Source organism: Bos taurus, chromosome 19 (assembly GCF_002263795.3).
Source record: "Bos taurus isolate L1 Dominette 01449 registration number 42190680 breed Hereford chromosome 19, ARS-UCD2.0, whole genome shotgun sequence".
In the NCBI taxonomy this organism is placed as follows: Eukaryota; Metazoa; Chordata; class Mammalia; order Artiodactyla; family Bovidae; genus Bos; species Bos taurus.
Genome location: NC_037346.1, coordinates 45,603,154 through 45,624,702, shown reverse-complemented (window position 1 = coordinate 45,624,702; position 21,549 = coordinate 45,603,154). Strand labels below are relative to the sequence as shown.

Below are 21,549 nucleotides of genomic sequence, written 5' to 3'. Positions count from 1 at the left end.
TCAAAATATCCTCAGGGAAACACCAGGCAAGGAAAACAAAGGTCTGAGACATTTCGTCCTCACAGCCCTATGAGATAGGCATTATTATGCCCATTTAACAGTTAAGCAAACGGAGGCTCAGGGATAGGGAGGCAAAGAATGACAAGCCTGCTGCCAGGCAGGAGTGAGGACACAGGTGGGATGTGAATATGGCTTTCAGGGACCCAAGCCTTTGCTCAAAGGCACTGCACTGAAGTGCCTCCACTGATCCACTAACCATAAATCATCAGCTCCAGATTCAGAGAAAGACCTCAGTACTTCCAAGAATCATGGAAGGTAAGAATGAGGAGCACTGCTGAAGGCAGGAGGGCCCAGACAGCACCCTGGGATGTTTTGCCTCTTGTACAAGTGCCCTGGGGGTTTTTAACAGCAAGTCTGCTGAGATGGAGAGGGGAAGGAATTTTAAAGACGCTCAAGACATCCGCAAGCACATGGCTGTCCTCTCCTCCTTCCAAAGCAAGTCTTTATTGTCCAACCAATCAACAAGTATTTGATGAGGCCCAGCACGGTACCGGGCACACGCACTAAGCATAAATACAAAAGTGTAAGACACACTCCCTGCCAATTCGAGGCGCACAATCTAAATATTTCTCAGGACTTAATTGCATGGTTTAAAAAATCAAATCTGGACTTTGTTGCCAGTACTGCAAGGAACATTCTTTAAAGTCAATGTCTTAAGGAAAAACATTACACTCACATTGATCACATCATGACATTTCTTCCGAGTCATAGCAACTTGGTGGTTATCAACAAGGTTTACTTTTGTTAAAATTCATTTTACACTCTCCTCCTCTGTAATTTAAAACGAAGAGTTTTTTTTTTTTTTGAAAAAGCAACTTTAAAAGGTAGTAGTGGAAGAGCTTAGGTACAAATTTGGACAACAGCTGTCTGGACAAAACAGCTCTAGACTACTGAGCAAACCCAGCTCGTTTCCGGGCCGTTGTTACCTCTATTTTGAGGATAACATAGAGCACGTTTCCACGTTTGCCATGATTCCATGGCATGGAAAATTCCATGATTGCCAACCAGAAGAGGGAGTCCCAGTGCCACGGAGAGTGGCCTGGATGAGACATCCTTCATGGCAAAATTTAGCACCAACCAACTTGGCTGCCGGGCGTCTAGTTGCCCAAATTTAACGCCTTGATTCTCTCACAAACACTCAGAACTCCCGGGTGTGTGGTTCTACGAAGAGCAGCTAACCCAAACTGCAAGTTGGACTGACATACTGTACATGGTTCTGCTTCCATCTGGGGAGCCAAGCTCCTGCTTCAGGCGGAGAACATTCGGTGCAGAGCAGAGGAGTCTGGGCAGCAGCCTCAGAGAGGTGACGAGGAACACGAAGGCATCGCCCCTCCTTAACCCAGCCTGGGGCGTGGCGGGGCATCCCTGGCAAAGAGCCTTGCCACGCGCTGGGTGCCCACACCAGAGGGTCTCCATTTGGCAAATAAGAGTCAAAGGAAGGATTCAATGATTTTCTAGTGTTACAGGGTCTAGTGTTACGGGTTTTTTTTTTCCTTCTCATAGAATAAGATCACTGATTTCTCTCAGTAACGTACATTAAACCAAGACCTCTGGGCTAGAAAATAAGTTCAGATCTGAACTTTGTATCTGTGGTAAGCAAGGGCCTTTTTAATTTGAGCCGCCTTTTTTTTTTTTAACAAAAGGATGCCAGAGTCTAACAGGATCCCCAGGTGTGCAGAGACCCCAGGCTTGAGCCAAGATCACACAAGTGAAGGCAGTCCACAGCCCACCCTCCCCCAACTTTCCCGTCACAAAGACCAGTCCGGCTCTCGGGCATGGGGGAGCCCTTGGGACGCCCCCATGGATTCCCCCATGAACTGCAAAACTGGTCATCAAAGCTACTGAAATGGAAGGTAGTGTAGAAAATGTAACACTGGTTGTTCTTAACATGTAAGACTGGTTTCTTTAGAGCGTGTATAAGGCACTATGTGAGAAAGCTGCTCCCACGCCCGCCACACACCCACACTCGGCTCCTCACACGCACACACGCACACACAAGAGGCCAGCTGACTTTGCCACGACGCAGGGGAGCGCAGCACCTCCCGTCACTTCTGGTTTTTGAGCTGGTTGGAGAGCCAGTCCAGGCCTTCATAAAGCCCATCTCCACTGGTGGCGCAAGTAGCCTGAATGTACCAGTTTCTCTGGCGGAGGGAATGTAAGCCAAGCTTGTCTGTTATCTCTGCTGCGTTCATAGCATTGGGAAGATCCTTGGAAGAGAATATTCAGAAGTCAGTTCAGCAATGTTCCGTCCACGTAATGAAATACCATGCTCTTCCCCAACACCTGCCCTTAACCCACAGTCTTATCTCTGGCCGCCTAGAAGCTCAGGCCTCAAACCTTCAAATCGCCCTTAATTTTTCCTTCCCTCTCTTTCTCTCCACTCTCACAGTTCCACGCTGGGAAAGACCATTGGCTCTACCTGCAAAACATATTTAGAGTCTGACTGCTTCTCACTTGGAGTACTGAAATTACTTCTGAGTTGGTCTCCTCGCTTCTGCTCTTCCTCCCTGAAAAGTCTATCCTCAACCTGGCAGTCCGTGAAGTCAGATCAAGTCCTTCCTTCTATTAACACCCTTCGACAGCTTTGTCTCTCTCAGTGTAAAGAGCCCAAGTTCTCAGGACGCTCTGCAAGGTCTTTGTGCCCCCGTGACCCCTCCTGATGGTCCTGCTTCATTGTTTTAAATATAGCCCTCACCGCAAGTTTACTGTATTACAAAACTGACTGACTTAGTATGTTTATTACCTGCCTCCTGTAACTAGAATGCAAGTTTTACCGTGGAAGCAATCTCTGTCTATCTTGTTCTCTGACGTATTCCTAGTGCCTAGAACTGTGTCTAGCATGTAGTAAGCTGAAACCGAATTTTAATAAATTAGCATGAAAGAACAAGGTAGATCTGAGGACTTTCCTGGCAGTCCAGTGGTTAAGACTCCAAGCTTCCAATGCAGGGGCTACAGGTTTTGATCCCTGATGAGGGAAATACGATCCCACATGCCACGAGGCGCGGCCAAAAAAAAAAGAACAAAGTAGATCTAGACAATGATTTGGAAGGACATCAAAGATATGCTAAGAAGCAGGTTGCAAAACAGAATGCAGAATAAGCTCTGGAGAGAGATGTAAGGAATTTAACAATGGTTTTATCCTGAAAAGCTGGGCTAGAATGTTTCACTCGATATTGTGAGTTGTCTGTGGATCTATACCCTGAACGTGTCCTGGTTCTATAATTAAAAAGAACAAACGTTTTCTTTTATCAAAGTCCACGTGCACTAATGAACCTCAAACTGACATCCAGTCTAACGGTGGGGTAATGGCCAAGTGAATGATGATGCGCCCACCATTTAAAATAGTGCTTACAAAGAGCTAGATGAGAGAACATGCCTCTGATAAATCTGAAATGATGAAACAGGACGCAACACTGTCAAATGGTAAGATCTCAATTACATAACGAATGTATTAGTGAAGGAGAAAGTAGGGGGAAATGCATCAAAACCTGACTGTTTATCTCAGGCTGGCAACTTCCACAGGATTCCACCTTCTTCTCCACCCTTACTTCAGCTTCTTGTCCTGAGGCTGGATGGTTCCACATCTTCCTCCTACCCCCTTTTACTGCTTTGTGTTATTTACATGGAAGCCGAGTTTCCTCAAGGACTGGCCCCATATCATCCAATTTCATCCCCCCCTTTGCTGACCCCCAACCCCACACCACTCTACCCCAGCTGCACTGGCTGCCTTGCTCTTCCTAGAACAGTCTGGCTCCCTTCCTGAGCGCCTTCAGGGGTCATCTTTTTTTTTTATTAAAATATAGTTGATGTACAATATTATATAGCTTGCTGCTGCTGCTGCTAAGTCGCTTCAGTCGTGTCTGACTCTGTGCAACCCCATAGACAGCAGCCCACCAGGCCCTGCCATCCCTGGGATTCTCCAGGCAAGAACACTGGAGTGGGTTACCATTTCCTCCTCCAATGCATGAAAGTGAAAAGTGAAAGTGAAGTTGCTCAGTCGTGTCCGACTCTTAGCGACCCCATGGACTGCAGCCTACCAGGCTCCTCCATCCATGGGATTTTCCAGGCAAGAGTACTGGAGTGGGTTGCCATTGCCTTCTCCGATTATATAGCTTGCTGCTGCTAAGTCGCTTCAGTCGTGCCCGACTCTGTGCGACCCCACAGATGGCAGCCCACCAGGCTCCCCCGTCCCTGGGATTCTCCAGGCAAGAACACTGGAGTGGGTTGCCATTTCCTTCTTCAATGCATGAAAGTAAAAAGTCAAAATGAAGTCGCTCAGTCATGTCTGACTCTTAGTGACCCCATGGACTGCAGTCTACCAGGCTCCTCCGTCCATAGGATTTTCCAGGCAAGAACACTGGAGTGGGTTGCCATTGCCTTCTCCGATTATATAGCTTACAGGTATACAATAATTCACAATTTTAAAAGTTATACTCCATTTATACTTATTATAAAATATAGGCTGTATTCCTTGTGTTGTACAACATATGCTTATAGCTTATTTATTTTTTAAATGGAGTGTAATTGCTTTACAATGTGGTGTTAGTTTCTGCTGTACAATGATATGAATCAGCTGTATGTATACATATATGCCCTCCCTCTCACCCCACCCCCACCCCACTCCACCTTCCTAAGTCATCACAGAGTGCTGACCTGAGCTCAGCTCCCTGTGCTATATGGCAGCTAGGTGTCATCTGATCAGACGTCCTCTTATCAGAGGGGCCCTCTGATCCTTCTCCACACCTGCCCCTTCTCCCTTGACTCCCCCCCAGACATAGGACATATCTGTTACTGACTGACGCTCTACCCACTAGGAATGCAAACTCCATGAGCTCAGGGATTTCTGTCTGTCTGGTTCACTGCTGAATCACCAATACCCCAAACAATGCCTGGATCTTAGTGAATGCTCAGTGGATGTTTGCTGAGCGAGTGAACGAATGTAAGACCCAAACTAAAAAGGAGGTGAAGGGGAAGGTTATGGGCGGGACTGGCGAGAGGAAGGCAGGCAGCTAATTAAATATCTATTTTTAAAGCGAGCAGCTGGTAGTACTTTTCAGTCCCAGGATTCAGAAAGCTAGTGACATACCTGTTTATTTACAAACACCAATAAGACCGCATCTCTGAGCTCGTCTTCAGCTAACATTCTGGTTAGTTCTTCTCGGGCTTCATTGACCCGCTCTCTGTCATTACTGTCGACCACGAAAATCAGACCTGAATGGAAAGCAGCAGCGTGTTAGTAATCTGAACCTGGGGAGGGTAGCTGTTCACACGTCCTGACAGCCTCTGCCTTCTTACGTGTGTGGTTTCACTGAAAGCAATCAATACAGAAGCATATATAGAAACTCCAGAGTTGGGGAGCCTGCTGGACACCCCACCAGCCTTTTTCAGAGGCACCATGGCCCCTCAACAGATCAACAATAACAAGAGTAGACAGAGAATACAGCCACTATGGAAAACAGCATGGAGATCCCTTAAAAAACTAAAAACAGAACTACGATATGACCCAGCAATCTCACTACTGGGCATATACCCAGGGAAAACCGTAATTCAAAAAGACACACGTACCCCAGTGTTGACTGCAGCACTATTTACAATAGCCAGGACATGGAAACAGCCTAAATGCTCATTAACACAGAAAGGGATAAAGAAGATGCGATATATACATACAATGGAATATTACTCAGCCATAAAAAGGAATAAAACGGGCTCATTTGTAGAAACATGGACCTGGAGGTTGTCATATAGAATGAAGTAAGTCAGAAAGAAAAACAAATACTGTACATTAACGTACATATGTGGAATTTAGAAAAATGGTATAGACGATCCTATTGGCAAGGCAGACATAGACACACAGATATAAAAAACAAATATATGGATACCAAGGCGGGAGAAGGGGCAGGAATTGGGAGGTGGGGGTTGACACATAGACACTACTGATACTATGTGTAAGAGAGAACTATCGAGAACCTACTCTATAGCGCAGCCAACTACTTAACGCATTGCGGTCACCCGAACGGAAGGAAGTCCAGAAGGGAGGGGATGCAAGTCTATGTACACATTTTGCTGTACAGCAAAAACTAATACAAGGTTGTGAAGCAACTACACGCCAATAAAAATGTTTAAAAGAATAAAGAGAGAAAAGGTTAGGCTCATGTTTAGTTACTTCGTTTCTACATCATTTATCGGGTGATAAAGACCCAATAAAAATCTATGAACATCCAAGTTCAGACAGTCTTCCCTGGCTGGCAACGCTCTGTGTATGTGGCACCTCTATGGGCCACAGGGTAACAGCCCTGACCCCACAAAAAGAGGAGACACAAGCCCTGTGAACCTTGTGCGCCTCCCACATCCATCTCTTCCTTTGGCTGGTTCATCTGTATCCTTCTGCTATGTAATAAAACTGGAGCTGTAAGTGTAGCGATCTGAGTCCTGTGAGTTGTTTTAATGAAGACCAAATCTGAAGGGGGACTTCCCTGATAGTTAAGACTCCAGGCTTCCAATGCAGGGGGCCTGGTTTCGATCCTGGTCTGGGAACTAGATCCCACATGCTGAAACTAAGACCCAGTGCAGCTAATTAACAAACAAACAAAAGAACCTAAGGGACACTGCTGCTGCTGCTGCTGCTGCTAAGTCACTTCAGTTGTGTTCGACCCTGTGTGACCCCATAGAGGGCAGCCCACCAGGCTCCCCCGTCCCTGGGATTCTCCAGGCAAGAACACTGGAGTGGGTTGCCATTTCCTTCTCCAATGCATGAAAGTGAAAAGTGAAAGTGAAGTTCCTCAGTCGTGTCCTGGGAACTGCCATATTTGTGAACAGCTGAAATAAAGTGAGGGTGGTCTGGGGAGCCCTGAATTTGCAGCTGGCGTCTGCACTGAGGGCGTCTTCTGCCCTTAACCTGTAAAGTATGGCCCAACCCCAGGCAATTGGATTCAGAAATCTTTGCAGCATCCCACACTACAGCCCAGAGAAATCCCAGGAAGCAAGAGATGGGTCAAAGAACGGGACTGCCGCATCATATCTGAGCAAAGGTGGCTGAAGCCTGCACAGACCTGGTCACTGCCACACTGGCTGGCGGAAGAGCTGGGGCCACGGGGTCTCCAGAGGCGGTGCCCAGGAGGAACTCAGCACACAATCCACATATAGGAAGGGGAAGACGCTCTGAGCAGTGGTCCATGTGACATTAATGGCTGTGAGAACTGGGTGGTTGGCTAACAATAAGCCCTTTGGCAGACAAAAACAGGAAGTGGCTGCCAGAAGAACTATTTAATAATAGTGACCCTAGGCTGTATCAACAGAAGAGAGAGCAGCTCAGTCTCTAAAATATGGGCAAAAAAAGCCTAGGCTACAGTGTATCAGTCAGAACATCCTGGGCGTGTTACGTGGTCAGTGCTGACCCCACACTCTAAGACACAGACGAACTGGAAGGGTAAAGACTGACGAGGATGGCAAAGGAATTAGATACTATGTTATATGAAAAACAACTTATATAACTGGGAGTACTTTGCCTAGAGCAAAGACTCACCGAGGGGACTGACGGCTGTCTTCAAATATCTAAAAGCTATGACATAGAGAGGTTCAAGTTGTTGGAAGTAGATGGAAGATCAGTGGGTACAACTCCAGGAGGTTGAGGTGATAAAGAGTCAACAGGGGACTTGCCTAGTGGTGTCACGGTGAAGAATCTGCCTTGCAATGCAGGGGACTCAGGTTCAATCCCTGGTTGAGGAACCAAGATCCCACATGCCACGGAGCAACGAAGCCCTCGCGCCATGACTAGAGAGAATGAAAGACCCACGTGACGTAACGAAGATCCCGTAAGCGACAACTAAGACCTGATGCAGCCAAAGAAGTAAATACATTTTTAAAAATTAAAAAAGTTTAAAAAAAAAGAGTTAACAGAACTGCAGGTGCCGTGGGCTGCCTCAAGAGGCCTGCCCCTCACTGGAGATACTTGTGAGCAGCTTCAGTGGCCACTTGCAGGAGCCCACAGAAGGGACTCCGCTGGTGCGAAAAGGGTAGTGGAATGAGATGACCTCCGGGTTCCTTTTCACACTGAGACCTCACCACTGTGTCTAGGAGGGAAAACTTGTGCTGGCCCTCGGCCCTTTCCACACACCCCTTCCCCAACCCCTGACACCCCCACGCTTCCCAGGCCCACCCAACAGCTGCCTGACCAGCTGCCCGGAACAGCCCATTCCAGCAGACGGGAGTGCCCACAGCTTTTGACTGCCTGGGGCTTACGTGAGAGTCAAAGTCATGTCTGTTACATCACATCAGACCCCAAAAATGCAGAATGTTCAAAACTCCCCCCAAAGACTTGATAGGCTGCCAGTAAGTCTCTGGACTCTGATCACAGCTGAGCAAAGGCGGTTTTCCTGAATTCTTAGGAGACCCTTAGTCTCCCATGCAAAACCGCAGGGGAGAAGCTGACATATGATTCATTGGCCATTCCCAATAAAAAATAAAGGTTTATAAATATTAGGTCCCATTTTATATTCTTTTTATTTAGATCCTTGTGTGAGAAACAAAAGAACCAGCACCAGACTCACTACACATCTGAACTAAGAAAACCTAAAAAAAGGTAAAATTACCAATGAATAGTGTGCTGTGATTTGTTTTTAGAAGTGGGTAGAAATATGTATCCACAACTGGCTGTATATGCATAAAATATCTTTGGACAGATAAACAAGAAATAAAAATGGGAAGAGGAACCGGGTGGTTTGGGGGCAGGAATGAGGTGGTGACTCTGCACTGTGTATTTTCACTTCTTTGAATTTTAAACCATATAAATACATTGCTATTTAGCAAATTCAAATACCTGAACCTAAATCAAGGAGAAAAATCTTTCCACATCACAACTAATGGCCTATCGAATGCACTATTTTATGCCTTCTCTAAGAAAATCCACCTGCCAACGCAGGAGACACAAGTGACACGGGTTCAATCCCTGTGTCGGAAGATCCCCTGGAGCAGGAAATGGCAACCCACTCCAGCATTCTTGCCTGGGGATTTCCATGGACAAGGAAGCTGGTGGGCTAGTGTCCACGGGGTCACAGAGTTGGACACAACTGAGCGACTGAGCACACGTGATAAATCAACTAAGAAATCCCGTAAATAGTTCACATTCCAATCTACACCTACTTAACTATCTTAATTGAGAGCTAAGCTATCATTAAGTCTGTTCTGCTCAACATACTGATGAAGAAGAAAATTTTAAATAAAAAAGACAGCCTCTTGCAAAGGTGCAGGAAAAATAAGGGCAACATCTAAGGTTACTAGTGGCTGCAATGTTTGAACTCACCCAACAGAAAATCCATTCTTCAAAGAGGCCCCATTTGCTTATTTCATCAAGAGTCCAAACCACCCACTGGAAGGTTCTAGAATATAGCCAGTTCCCTACCATCAAAGCAATGGCTATTGAAACTCAATAAAATTAGACTTGCTATAAATAGAAGACTGAAAATGAAAAGGCATTTCTACTTGTTGACTGAGTGTGACAACTTTTAAAAGGGTGGGAGAAGGGAACCCTTCAGAGAATGAGGACATGAAACCTCTAGTATTTTGGACTCTGGATAGTTAATTTTATGTGTCGACTGGACTGGGCTACAGGGTGCCCAGACATTTGGTCAAACGGTATTCTGGGTGTGTCTGTGAGTGTGTTTCTGGATGAGATTAACATTTGAATCAGTACACTGAGTGGGCTTCCCAGGTGGCTCAGTAGTAAAGAACCTGCCTGCCAACGTAGGTTCAATCCCTAGGTCAGGGGTTGAACCATGGGTTCAATCCCTAGGTCAGGAAGATCCCCTGGAGAGGCAAACCGCTTCAGTATTCTTGCCTGGGAAATCTCACGGATAAAGAAGCCTGGCAGGCTACAGTCCATGGGGGTTGCAGAAGAGTTGGACACAATTCAGTGATTCAACAGCAACAACTAAGTGTCAAAACGTATACCGTCTGCAACAGATTGAAGCGTAAAACATAAAAATCTAAGCGTCATCAGGGAAGAATTCCATGCCTGGAGAATTCCATGCACAGAGGAGCTTGGCAGGCCACAGACCACGTAGTCACAAAGACTTGGACACTACTGACTAACACTAACATCATGGAAGGCTGCTACGGTCATCAAACTGTTTCTCCGAAAATCAATAAAGGGAAAGAATTATATCTTTTTTCTGCCTTTCTTATATAAACTATATTTCAGAGAAACCAAATATTTGATAAAAGAATTCTTTATTTAGAAGGATTTCAGCTAATAAATGCAGATGGAAAGACAGAAAACAGTGGAGGGATAAACTGCTGTAGAATAAGAGACTAAAGAGATATGACAATGAAATGCAATGTGTAAACTTTGATTCCCGATGCAAACAAGTCATATGTGAACTGGAGAAACCTGAACAAGGACTGGGTAAAAGTGAAGTCGCTCAGGCGTGTCCCTCTGTGACCCCATGGACTACAGCCTGCCAGGCTCCTCCACCCATGGGATTTTCCAGGCAAGAATACTGGCGTGGGTTGCCATTTCCTTCTCCAGCAGAATCTTCCCGACCCAGGGATTGAATCCTGGTCTCCTGCGTTGCAGGCAGACCAGACTCTTTACTGTCTGAGCCACCAGGGAATCCCCCAAGAGCTGGGTACCAGACAGTAAAGAAAGGATATTAATTTTGGAAGTGGGATAATGCATGGAGATTAAGTTTTTTTAAAAAAAGCTTTAGGGACTTCTATGGTGGGTCAGTAGCTAAGATTCCATGCTCCCAATGCAGGGGGACTGGGTTTGATCCCTGGTCATGGAACTAGATCCCATGTGCCACAATTAACAGTTTGCATGCTGCAACTGAAGATCCTGTGGGCCACAGGAAGACCTGGCTCAGCCAAATAAATATTGAAATCAAAAACTTTTATCAGTTTAAAATAAACACTGAAGGACGATGAGTAAGAGACATCATTTGCTATCACGCACTCTGGGCAAAATGCTGATAACTTTTGAAGCTGGGTGTAATGGGTACATGGGGATGTGTTATGTATCTTCTTTGTTTTTTATTTTCAACTTCCCACTAACAAAAGTGAAAAAAGAAAAGATAAATGCACTATTCTGAGGAAAGATGTTCTAAATCTACAGGTTGAGACAATAACTACAAACAGACTTAAGTGTTAAAGGCCATCACTAAAATAATGATATACAATATAAAGGGGTGGTCGACCTGGGTATTTGGACTGAAAAGACCAACAAATATGGGTCATTACTATGAAACATATGCACTGAAAACACCCACCATCAGTAGTAGAATTTTCAAAATGAAAAGACTCCAAGTAAATTCTGAAATGAGTATGTGGATGCCAGATGGTTTGAGAATGAGGGTGTAAAAACTATCTGAACAGCTTATGGATCTCTGGATAGGCAATATCTATAAGGTTATCCAAAATATAATCAATGGAAAAACTCAGAGAGACTGGCATGGGACACATTAAAACTCCAACGTTTAAAAATCCAGTAATAAGGAAACAAGGCATTGATATTCATGCCTGTTCATGTACTTGTGGGATAACAGGGAAGCTGGGAGGGACTATGGCCACACAGGATGCTGGGTTTGGGGGTTCCAACCATCACTGTCTATCTCTTTCTCTCCTTAGGCATGATTTTTCAGATATGCTCAACTGGCTTTAAGGAGTTTACAGAATTCAAATCCTTTAAAAATTGGTACTTCATCTAAGGCACTTTCAATTAACCAAAAGATGGAACTCGTCAGGACAACCATTTTATAACTGTTCTGGATTAAGAGGAGACACCTGTGTAAAGCATTAAAGCCCAAGTATTTTTCCAAAGAAGGCAGGGACCACTTCTCAAAAAAAAAACCCCCCAGTAAATTTAAGTGGGTCATCGAAAGAGAAGGAATGACTGAAAGTCCAGATAGAGCAGACTGCCCCAAGGTTTTGCTTCAAGTACCCATCTTTAGGTGCGTTTAACAGAAATGGTTGCAAGGCAAGAAACTGGATAATCTCTACCTTGTGTGTTCTGGAAATAATGTCGCCACAGAGGTCTGATTTTGTCCTGGCCGCCGACATCCCAGACTGTGAAGCTGATGTTTTTATATTCTACTGTCTCCACGTTGAAACCTACACGGGGAAGATGGGGAAAGTGTTTAATGCAGACTTTTGCTGGTTCAACAATTCAAAATAACTTCAGCTAACATTTGGACAGTATTTTTCCTTTATGAAGCAGCTTGCCAGTCAAAGATCTACAGCTTACACAACACACCATCTTAAGTCAGCTTGCTCTCTGTGCATCTTGACAGGTGTCTCCCACCTGATGCCTCCTCTCCCTCTCCCAGCAGACTTCAGAGCAAACAGAAGCCATCGATAGGGCTGCTTTCTGCCTGCCACCACACACCACAGAAACCCACTTACCGCTTCATCCACACTTCTCTCCCTCCCTCTTGGAACAAGGAAGCAGCTAATGCTGATTCCATCCACCCATGTGCTGGATCTGGTCCACCCGTGCTGTCTGGAACCTTCTACTACTGCTCTTCTCTGCCCCATATGAAATCTCCAACCTGTTCTCCTCAGCAGGCTTAGGATGTAAAAGTACATTCTTCAAAGAAACCCTTCCTTGACTCCACGTCATCACCTGCAACCACCCCTTTCTCCCTTTTAAAGTCAAACTTTGTTACCTCTCAGCCGTTACACCTTAGTTCTGCTTCACCATGCTTTATGGTTTCACTGAGGTCAGCAAGGTTGAGAAATCCATCAACAGCTCTCCGGTGCTTACATAATTTGATTTTATATCTGACACTACTGTTCATTCCCTCCTTGAAACTCTTCCCTGGCTTCCCATTTTCCTTATGTTTCTCTGGCTGTACCTTTTCAATCTCCTTAGTGAGCTCAGCCACGTTTGACTGGTCTTCGAATGATCAGGATCGTTTACAGAGAACTGTTGCACATAACCTAATCATCCATCAGTGGAAATTTGTTAAACACAGAGCCACATACTATCTAGTTACTAAAACTGGAGGTTGATCTGTATTGGTTATTATTTAGAACAATGATTTATTTAGAACACGGCTTAGAACAATGCTTCTCACCCCTCCCCAATTCAGTAGGTTGCCTGGGCTTCCTCTTGCAGAGTCCTCTGGGGGGTAGGCTGGACTTCTCTTCTCCAGGTGATCTTTTTATTTTCAAGGAGCACTGAGCTCCCTCATGTGGTGGTGGTAGTGTTCCAAAAGGGCAAACCCCAAGGCACGAGCTCTTATCCAATCTCTGTGTGAATCACATTTGCTGATGTGCCCTTGGCCAAAGCATGTCATATGGCCGTGCCCAGTATCACTGTGGAAGGGGACTGTGAAGGCTGTGGCTACTGAGGGGCATGATTCATTGGGGGCCATTAGTTCAATGATGGACCACAAGACCGGTATTCAATCCATTCACCAAATGTTTACCGGACATCCACCATGTGCCAGGCAATTTGCTAGGCACTTGAGAACAGTGGTGAGCAAGGCAGACATGATTCCTGCTCTTATTTACACTTTTGGAAGAGAGGCAGTGAGTGAGCAATGACAAATATGCTGAGAGTTACTCAGAAGTTCAGGTTGCTATGGAAACTTACAACAGGGGAAAACCATCCAAGGGACCAGAAAAGGGATCCCTGAGAAATGCTGCTTAAACTGAGACTGAAAGAATAAGCTGACATTTAGCTACATAAGCGGTGGGGTCGGGGTGGGCGGGGGTGGGGGGGGTGGGGGTTGTGGGTGTGGTAAGGAAGGAGGTAGGAAAGCATTCCACAGAGAGGTAAAGACATAGAAGAGAACCAAAGATGCTGTGTAATGCAGAGGAAGCTGGAAAACAGCACACATATGACTTCACAGAGATATTCACCAGGACTTCCCTGGTGAGAGGGTAACAGGTAGGGAGGCCAGAGGTTCCCGTGCGGCAGGAGGAAATAAACTGCAAGTGGCAGACTTTTTTTTTCCTTCTCTGTTGATGAAACTGGTTCTGCCTAAGACTAACCTTTTTTTTCTTTTCTCAAACCTTGGGTTGATAATGGCTCAACAAACCAGTATTCATGTCAGTTATTTATGATTGGGGATGACATACCTTTTGCCATTCTATCTCAAATATGCATACTGCGGGACAGGGGCCTGGTGAAACTCCCTCAGCCTTGAGGTGTCTCTCTTATCGGATTAGAAGCTTGCCAACAGACATAAAATGCCTTGCTAAAAACTAGCAAGGGGGCACTCTTTCTGTCCCCTTCTGATATCTATGTCAGAAGCTTTCCCTGTCTCTGTTATACCTTAATGAAACTTTGCTACACAAAAGGCTCCAAGTAGTCAAGCCTTGTCTCTGATCCCGGATTGAAATCCTCTCCTCTGGAGGTCAGGAATCCTGGCATAACACACGGCTTACAGTAGCAAACTTTCAGTGGTCTAGAGGTTAAGACTCCACCTGCCAATGCAAGGGTCATGGGTTTGTTCCTTGGTCTGGGACGATCCCACATGCCTTGGAGCAACTAAGCCCACGTGCCACAACTACGAAGCCCATGCTCCAGAGCCCGTGCTCCGCGACAAGAGAAGCCGCTGTAGTAAGTCCGAGCACCACAACCAGAGAGCAGCCCCCGCTTGTTGCAACTAGAATGTGCTCAGCAATGAAGACCCAGTGCAGCCAAAAATAAATTAAAACAAAAAAAGATATTCACCAAAATCACAGGTGTTTTGTTTTTTTTTTAACATTTGTTTAAATTTTTTCTGTATGTATGACATTACAGAAGGATGAATTATTTTTATGAAAGGAGAAAAACAAGTAATTATCCTATTTTCTTTTTGGACTAATAACATTTTTTACAGCTATGGGTATGAGCATTTTCTCTGTTTGGTTTCCTCCTCATTTAAATGTTGCAATCTCTGAAGTTGCTCAGTTGGTTCCTGTGCCTAATCCAACTTTCAGAACACTAATGACATTCACATGCCCCCCTGGGGAGCCCACTCTCACTCAGGAGTTTGGATTTAGAGGCAGCTCAGGAGGCACAGACTAAGTTCTGCCAAAACTGCCTTTGCAAAAGCTGTAAATGGCCGACAAAACACAGAGCTGGTTTGCAGGAATAACTACACCGTCAGATTGTCCTCCAGCAATGGAACAAATCCGATTCATCAGTGGACCACCACCTCAAGTAGCTGGTGTGAGCCAAAGTGAAGGAGAAAAAAAAAAACCATGCCATGTCCTTCTCTTTTTTCCACACTACATCTTTAAATGCCAGGAACATACTTGGCATGGAGAGACGCTTCCACTTGGAAAGGCTCCTGGAAGAAAGATTGATTTTAATCATCATTATCTTTTCCTTTTTTTTTTTTTTGGTCAAGTCGACAGGGTTAAATTTGTTCCACCTAAATCTGTTTGTATGACTCTCCTATAAACCTAGCAATGTGCCAGAGATACCAGGAAGCAATTAGGAAATCGTATATTACCCGGTTTTGGCCTCAAGAAGTTTATGAGGCGGACAAGATTCTCTAAAGTAAGAATTCAGCAACACAAGAAGCTTGTAAAAGCACAACAAACTGCAGTGAACACTGGTCCTGTCTCAGGCCATTAACATACCTATCGTGGGGATGGTAGTCACAATCTCTCCCAGCTTCAGTTTGTACAAGATGGTGGTTTTTCCAGCGGCATCCAAACCCACCATAAGAATCCGCATCTCCTTTTTCCCAAAGAGACTTTTAAACAATTTTTCAAAAACGTTCCCCATTGTTACTGAATTCTGTGACCTGAAGGAAAAGAAAGGCAAGTCAAGGAATGGTTCTTTGCAGAGATATGGACACACAAATACGAGACATACACACGAAATACGAGCCTCCACTGGAGGTGGCTCCTAGCAAAACTTCAACAATTTCAAGTATAGTTTGGCTAGGAAGGAGCTGAGTATCTTGGTTTCATAGGGGAAACTCAACTAAGCCGTTTGATGCCTTGCCAAAAAATTCACTTTTCCACTGCAGCATCCAAGTGGGGTATGGGAAGCCCAGTCTCAATGGTGGCAGGCTTTTGTCACCCTAAGTATGGAAGCAATGCCACCACAGATACAACTAATACTTCTGAAATGAGAACTTATGAAGCAGAGAACCAGTCTATTCTACACACAGTGAAGCAAACTCGTTAAGGCAGGTTAGATATCAAAACCTCTTAGAAATCTAATAGTTGCCTTTGGCCAGTAGACAGTATCAAGACCCAAAAAAGAACCTAAAAAATTTCAGAGGTGAGGAAATAACAGCACTGGGAAACTGCATGGCTAACAAAGAAATTAATCAGGTAAAGACTGGGGGAGAGGCCACAGCACCCAGTGTTGACCATCGCCTCACTTTTTAAAAAACTACATTTTCTTTTTTTAGTAGAGTATAGTCGCTTAACAATGTTGCATTAGTTCCTGCTGTACATATATATTCCCTCCTCTAGGGCCTCCCCTCCATCCCCCATCCCATCCCTCTCCATCATCACACAGCACCAAGCTAAGCTCCCTGTGCTTTACAGCAACTTCCCACTAGCTAGCTATCTTACACATGGTACATATGTCATTTCAGCCTCCCAACTGGCTCTACCCTCCCCTTCCCCATGTGCATGTCCATTCTCTAAATCTGTGTCTCTATTCCTGCCCTGCAAACAGATTCATCTGCACCATTTTTCTAGATTCGACATATATGCATTAATTTACAATATTTGTCTTTTTTTTCCAATATTTGTTTTTTTGCTCCTTCTGACTTACATCACTCTGTATAACACTCCAGGTCCATCCATATCACTAGAAATGACCCAATTTCGTTCACTTTTATGGCTGAGTGATATTCCATTGTATACATGTACCATAGCTTCTTTATCTATTCATCTGTCAATGGACATTTAGGTTGCTTCCACGTCCTAGCTATTGTAAACAGGGCTGCAATGAACATCGAGGGAAGATGTGTCTTTTTCAATTATGGTTTTCTCAGGGTATATGCCCAGCAGTAGGATTACTAGATCATATGGTAGCTTTGTTTTTAGTTTTTTAAGGAACCTCCATACTGTTCTTCATAGTGGCTGTAGCAATTTATATTCCCACCAACAGGATCACCTTACTGTTAATTATTAGCTTTTGAAACATAATTTACATAGATATAAACATACATGATAACATAGAGTTCAGTGAAATGTCATGAACCAAATCAAAAAAAGATGATTATCATCGACCCAGATCTCCTTGTGCATCTTCCCAATTATCACTCCTCCAAAGATAATTGCAATAATCAACCCTGGTTATTCAAAGGAAGGACTGATGCTGAAGTTGAAGTTCCAATACTTTAGCCACCTGATGCAAAGAGGTGACTGGTTGGAAAAGACCCTGATGCTGGGAAAGATTGAGGGCAGGAGGAGAAGGGGGCAACAGAGCATGAGATGGTTGGATGGCATCAGGGACTCAGTGGACATGAGTTTGAGCAAACTCTGGGAGACACTGAAAGACAGGGAAGCCTAGCGTGCTGCAGTCCATGGGTTCAAAAAGAATCAAGACATGACTTAGCTACTGAACAACAACATATTGACATATAACTGTAAAAATGTTCAATATTTTATTTTTCAGTAGAATACATGAGAGACTCTATAAAGGAAGGCAACAGTCAAGACAAATTTGTTGTTCAGATTAGCTTTGCAGAAATTTACATCTTTAATCTCAACAGATCAGCCTATTTGAAGTGTGGGCTTGACATTCTAATTACAGACTTAAAAGTAGTACTGTCCAATACTGTAGAGCAATTATCCTCCACTAAAAAGTAGTACTGACTACAACTCTAACCTTGTTACTGAAGTCTACAAAGATTCTTCAAAGAAAAATAAAAAATCCTGTTTCCCTTTAAACTGCTAATTATGGGGAAATTTTACTCCTTGGCAGAGCAGAGGTGAGAGGGAACAAGGACAGTCCATCTCCCATTCATCAGTTCCCTAGGGACCTTAGAGGTGAGGTCACCAAATTCCAGAAGCCCCACCTCTGAAATTTAGTCGTGTCCTACAGTTGCTAAACTTCATGGATGATGTCCAAGCACACATTTAATCCTAAGACATGAGAAAAGGAGCACAGCATTTAACCTGAACAAAAATTAGATACAGGGAAGCTGCTACAACCAAAGAATGATAATAAATGCTTTAGTTATTCATAGGAGGCCATACAGAAAGCATACAGAAGTCCAATGCATTGCAGCACTCAAAATCCTGTGGGCGACAAAGTTAAAGATTCCTTGTCTTTGTTTTAGAGAAAAAGACAAATCTCACAGATGAGAAAAACCGTGAGGAACATTTTGCGGAAGGGGAGGTACATTTAAGATGTCCTATGAAGCAAACACTCGATTCCTCCTCCCAACAGCACAGTACACATCCTAGCTTCAGACGCCCAAAGCCCGCTGGGCTGCTAGAGACCCTCTGGAAGACGCCGCCGACCCCGGCGCCTCTCTGGCACGCTCGCCTTCCTCTAACACAAGCACCAACTGTCCATCAGGGAGAACTGCGGGGAGATCTCCAGGACGCGAACCAGCGCGGGTGACCAAGTGGGCGTGCGCAGCCGGCGGGCACGCGCGCTGGGTCCCCCCGGGGAACGCGCCCGAGTGTCCTTTCTGCCCAGCTGCTAGGCCGCTTCCTCTCGACCTGCGGGCCCTCGAGAAAGCGAAGGCGCCTCCTCACCACGACCCCCCAAACCCCATAGCGGACTAGCCAAGCCTCTAGAGTCCCCCAGCCCCTGCCCTACAGAGTGCGAAGAGACAGGGAGACCCACCCGTTTCTGCAGGCAACCCGCTGCTCTCCAGCCTCCCTTTCTCTGAAGCTGCGAGAACCCACCCAGCCCTTGAGTGCCACAGCCCTCTCGCCCGAGCCCACGACTCACCAATCGCCCAACTGACCACCGGTACCAATACCACTCCCTTTAAGGTTTCTGAGCCCCTATGTAAAATGGCGACAGGATCGGGGCGGGAACAGTAGCCAACCAATCACCCACCGCTTCTTGGAGCTTTTGTACCAATGAGTTCCAGGTTCCATGAGTGACAACAAGTCTGGCCAATGTAAAGGACAATAAAAGCCTGGGAGGGAGGAGGCCCGCCCCTTGCGACCTAGGCGACGGCACGAAGCTCTGGAAATGCCGGTTTCATCTTCCAATGACAGTTCACCGCGTCCCGGCGAGACACGCCCATGTGCCCCGCCCCAAGGCTGCGTGCGACCAATCAAAAAAGCAAAAAGATTTCCGATTTGCTCCGCCAATCAGCTCGAAAAAATTCCACGGATTGAATTAACCCCGGGAGCATTCAGACCAACTGGGTGGGGCATGTGGGCGGGACCACGCTCACAGAGATATTTAAGGAAATTTGCCCGGGTTGAGCTAAAAGTAGAAACTAGCTTGAGGCGGACTTCTGTGTGGGAAACGTCCAGTCATCGGCACCGAAATTAGGCATAAGGAAGATTTCCTGTTCAGTCTGAAGCTAAACAGTCGCCTTGATTTTGAACAGATTTTCAACAGTTGGGGAAAATACTAGCCACCTGCACCTTCCTTCAGACGCACAGAACCAGAGTCCTCACTTCCTGAGAAATCCAGTCGATAACTCAGCCCCCAATGCCATCTTGTTTCACTAATGCCCGTAAATAGTTGTACCTAATGGTACATAATCTGGAAAACTAACATCTACTGAACACGTGAAATTTGTCAGGAAATATATCAAGGACTTGACATGTGTGACCAAAACGCCCCAGTGTGTTAGTTGGAGTCTACTATTATTTCTATTTTATAAAGGAGCTGGGCAGAGTTTTAAGCCTAGGTCTGTATAACATCTTAATCTTTTTAACCTAATACTTTCCTGGTCACAAAGTATGTGCATGTGTGCTAAGTCGGTTCAGTCGTGTCTGACTCTGCGACCCTATGGACAGCCCGCTAGGCTCCTCTGTCCAAGGAATTCTCCAGGCAAAAATACTTGAGTGGGTTGCCATTTCCTCCTTCAGGGGATTTTCCCAACCCAGGGATCGAACCCACATTTCTTATGTCTTTTGCACAGGTGGGTGGGTTCTTTGCCACTAGCACTACCGGGGAAGCCCTAATGACTGTATGCTGTGCTGTGCTGTGCTTAGTCGCTCAGTTAGTCCTCCCTACTCTTTGGAACCCCTTGGACTGTAGCTAACCAGGCTCCTCTGTTCATGAGGATTTTCCAGGCAAGAATACTAGAATAGGTTGCTATGTTCTCCTCCAGGGGATCTTCCCAACCCAGGGATCAAACCCAGGTCTCCTGCATTGCAGGCAGATACTTTACTGGCCTGAGCCATCAGGGAAGCCCAATGACTGTATTCAGTTCAGTTCAGTCGCTCAGTTGTGTCCAACTCTTCGTGACCCCATGAATTGCAGCACGCCAGGCCTCCCTGTCCATCATCAACTCCTGAGTTCACTCAGACTCACGTCCATCGAGTCAGTGATGCCATCCAGCCATCTCATCCTCTGTCGTCCCCTTCTCCTCCTGCCCCCAATCCCTCCCAGCATCAGAGTCTTCCAATTAGTCAACTCTTCACATCAGGTAGCCAAAGTATTGGAGTTTCAGCTTTAGCATCATTCCTTCCAATGAACACCCAGGACTGCTCTCCATTGGAAAGGACTGGTTGGATCTCCCTGCAGTCCAAGAGACTCTCAAGAGTCTTCTCCAACACCACAGTTCAAAACCATCAATTCTTCAGCACTCAGCTTTCTTCACAGTCCAACTCTCACATCCATACATGACCACTGGAAAAACTATAGCCTTGACTAGATGGACCTTTGTTAGCAAAGTAATGTCTCTGCTTTTTAATATGCTGTCTAGAAGGCAATGGCAACCCACTCCAGTACTCTTGCCTGGAAAATCCCATGGATGGAGGAGCCTGGTAGGCTGTAGTCCATGGGGTCATGAAGAGTCAGACACTTACTGAGCGACTTCACTTTCATGCATTGGAGAAGGAAATGGCAACCCACTCCAGTGTTCTTGCCTGGAGAATCCCAGGGACAGCGGGATGGTGTCCCTGGTGGGCTGCCATCTGTGGGGTCCCACAGAGTCAGACACGACTGAAGCGACTTAGCAGCAGCAGCAGGTAGGTCATAACTTTCCTTCCAAGGAGTAAGCGTCTTTTAATTTCATGGCTGCAGTCACCATCTGCAGTGATTTTGGAGCCCAGAAAAATAAAGTCAGCCACTGTTTCCACTGTTTCCGCATCTATTTGCCATGAAGTGATGGGTCCTGATGCCATGATCTTAGTTTTCTGAATGTTGAGCTTTAAGCCAACTTTTTCACTCTCCTCTTTCATTTTCATCAAGAGGCTCTTTAGTTCTTCTTCACTTTCTGCCATAAGGGTGGTGTCATCTGCATATCTGAGGTTATTGATATTTCTCCCGGCAATCTTGATTCCAGCTTGTGTTTCTTCCAGTCCAGTGTTTCTCATGATGTACTCTGCATATAAGTTAAATAAGCAGGGTGACAGTATACAGCCTTGACATACTCCTTTTCC

General features: G+C 45.4%; 1 protein-coding gene across 1 annotated transcript; it reads right to left on the bottom strand.

Annotated features, from left to right (window-relative positions):
- Nucleotides 1-471: 471 nt before the first annotated feature.
- Nucleotides 472-19,010, bottom strand: ARF2 (ADP-ribosylation factor 2). Its single transcript, NM_174689.3, is given in 5 exon segments — nt 472-2,267; nt 5,147-5,271; nt 12,052-12,162; nt 15,631-15,797; nt 18,926-19,010. Coding segments are annotated over 4 exon segments (546 nt in total). The 5' UTR covers nt 15,779-15,797; nt 18,926-19,010; the 3' UTR covers nt 472-2,105.
- Nucleotides 19,011-21,549: the final 2,539 nt, after the last annotated feature.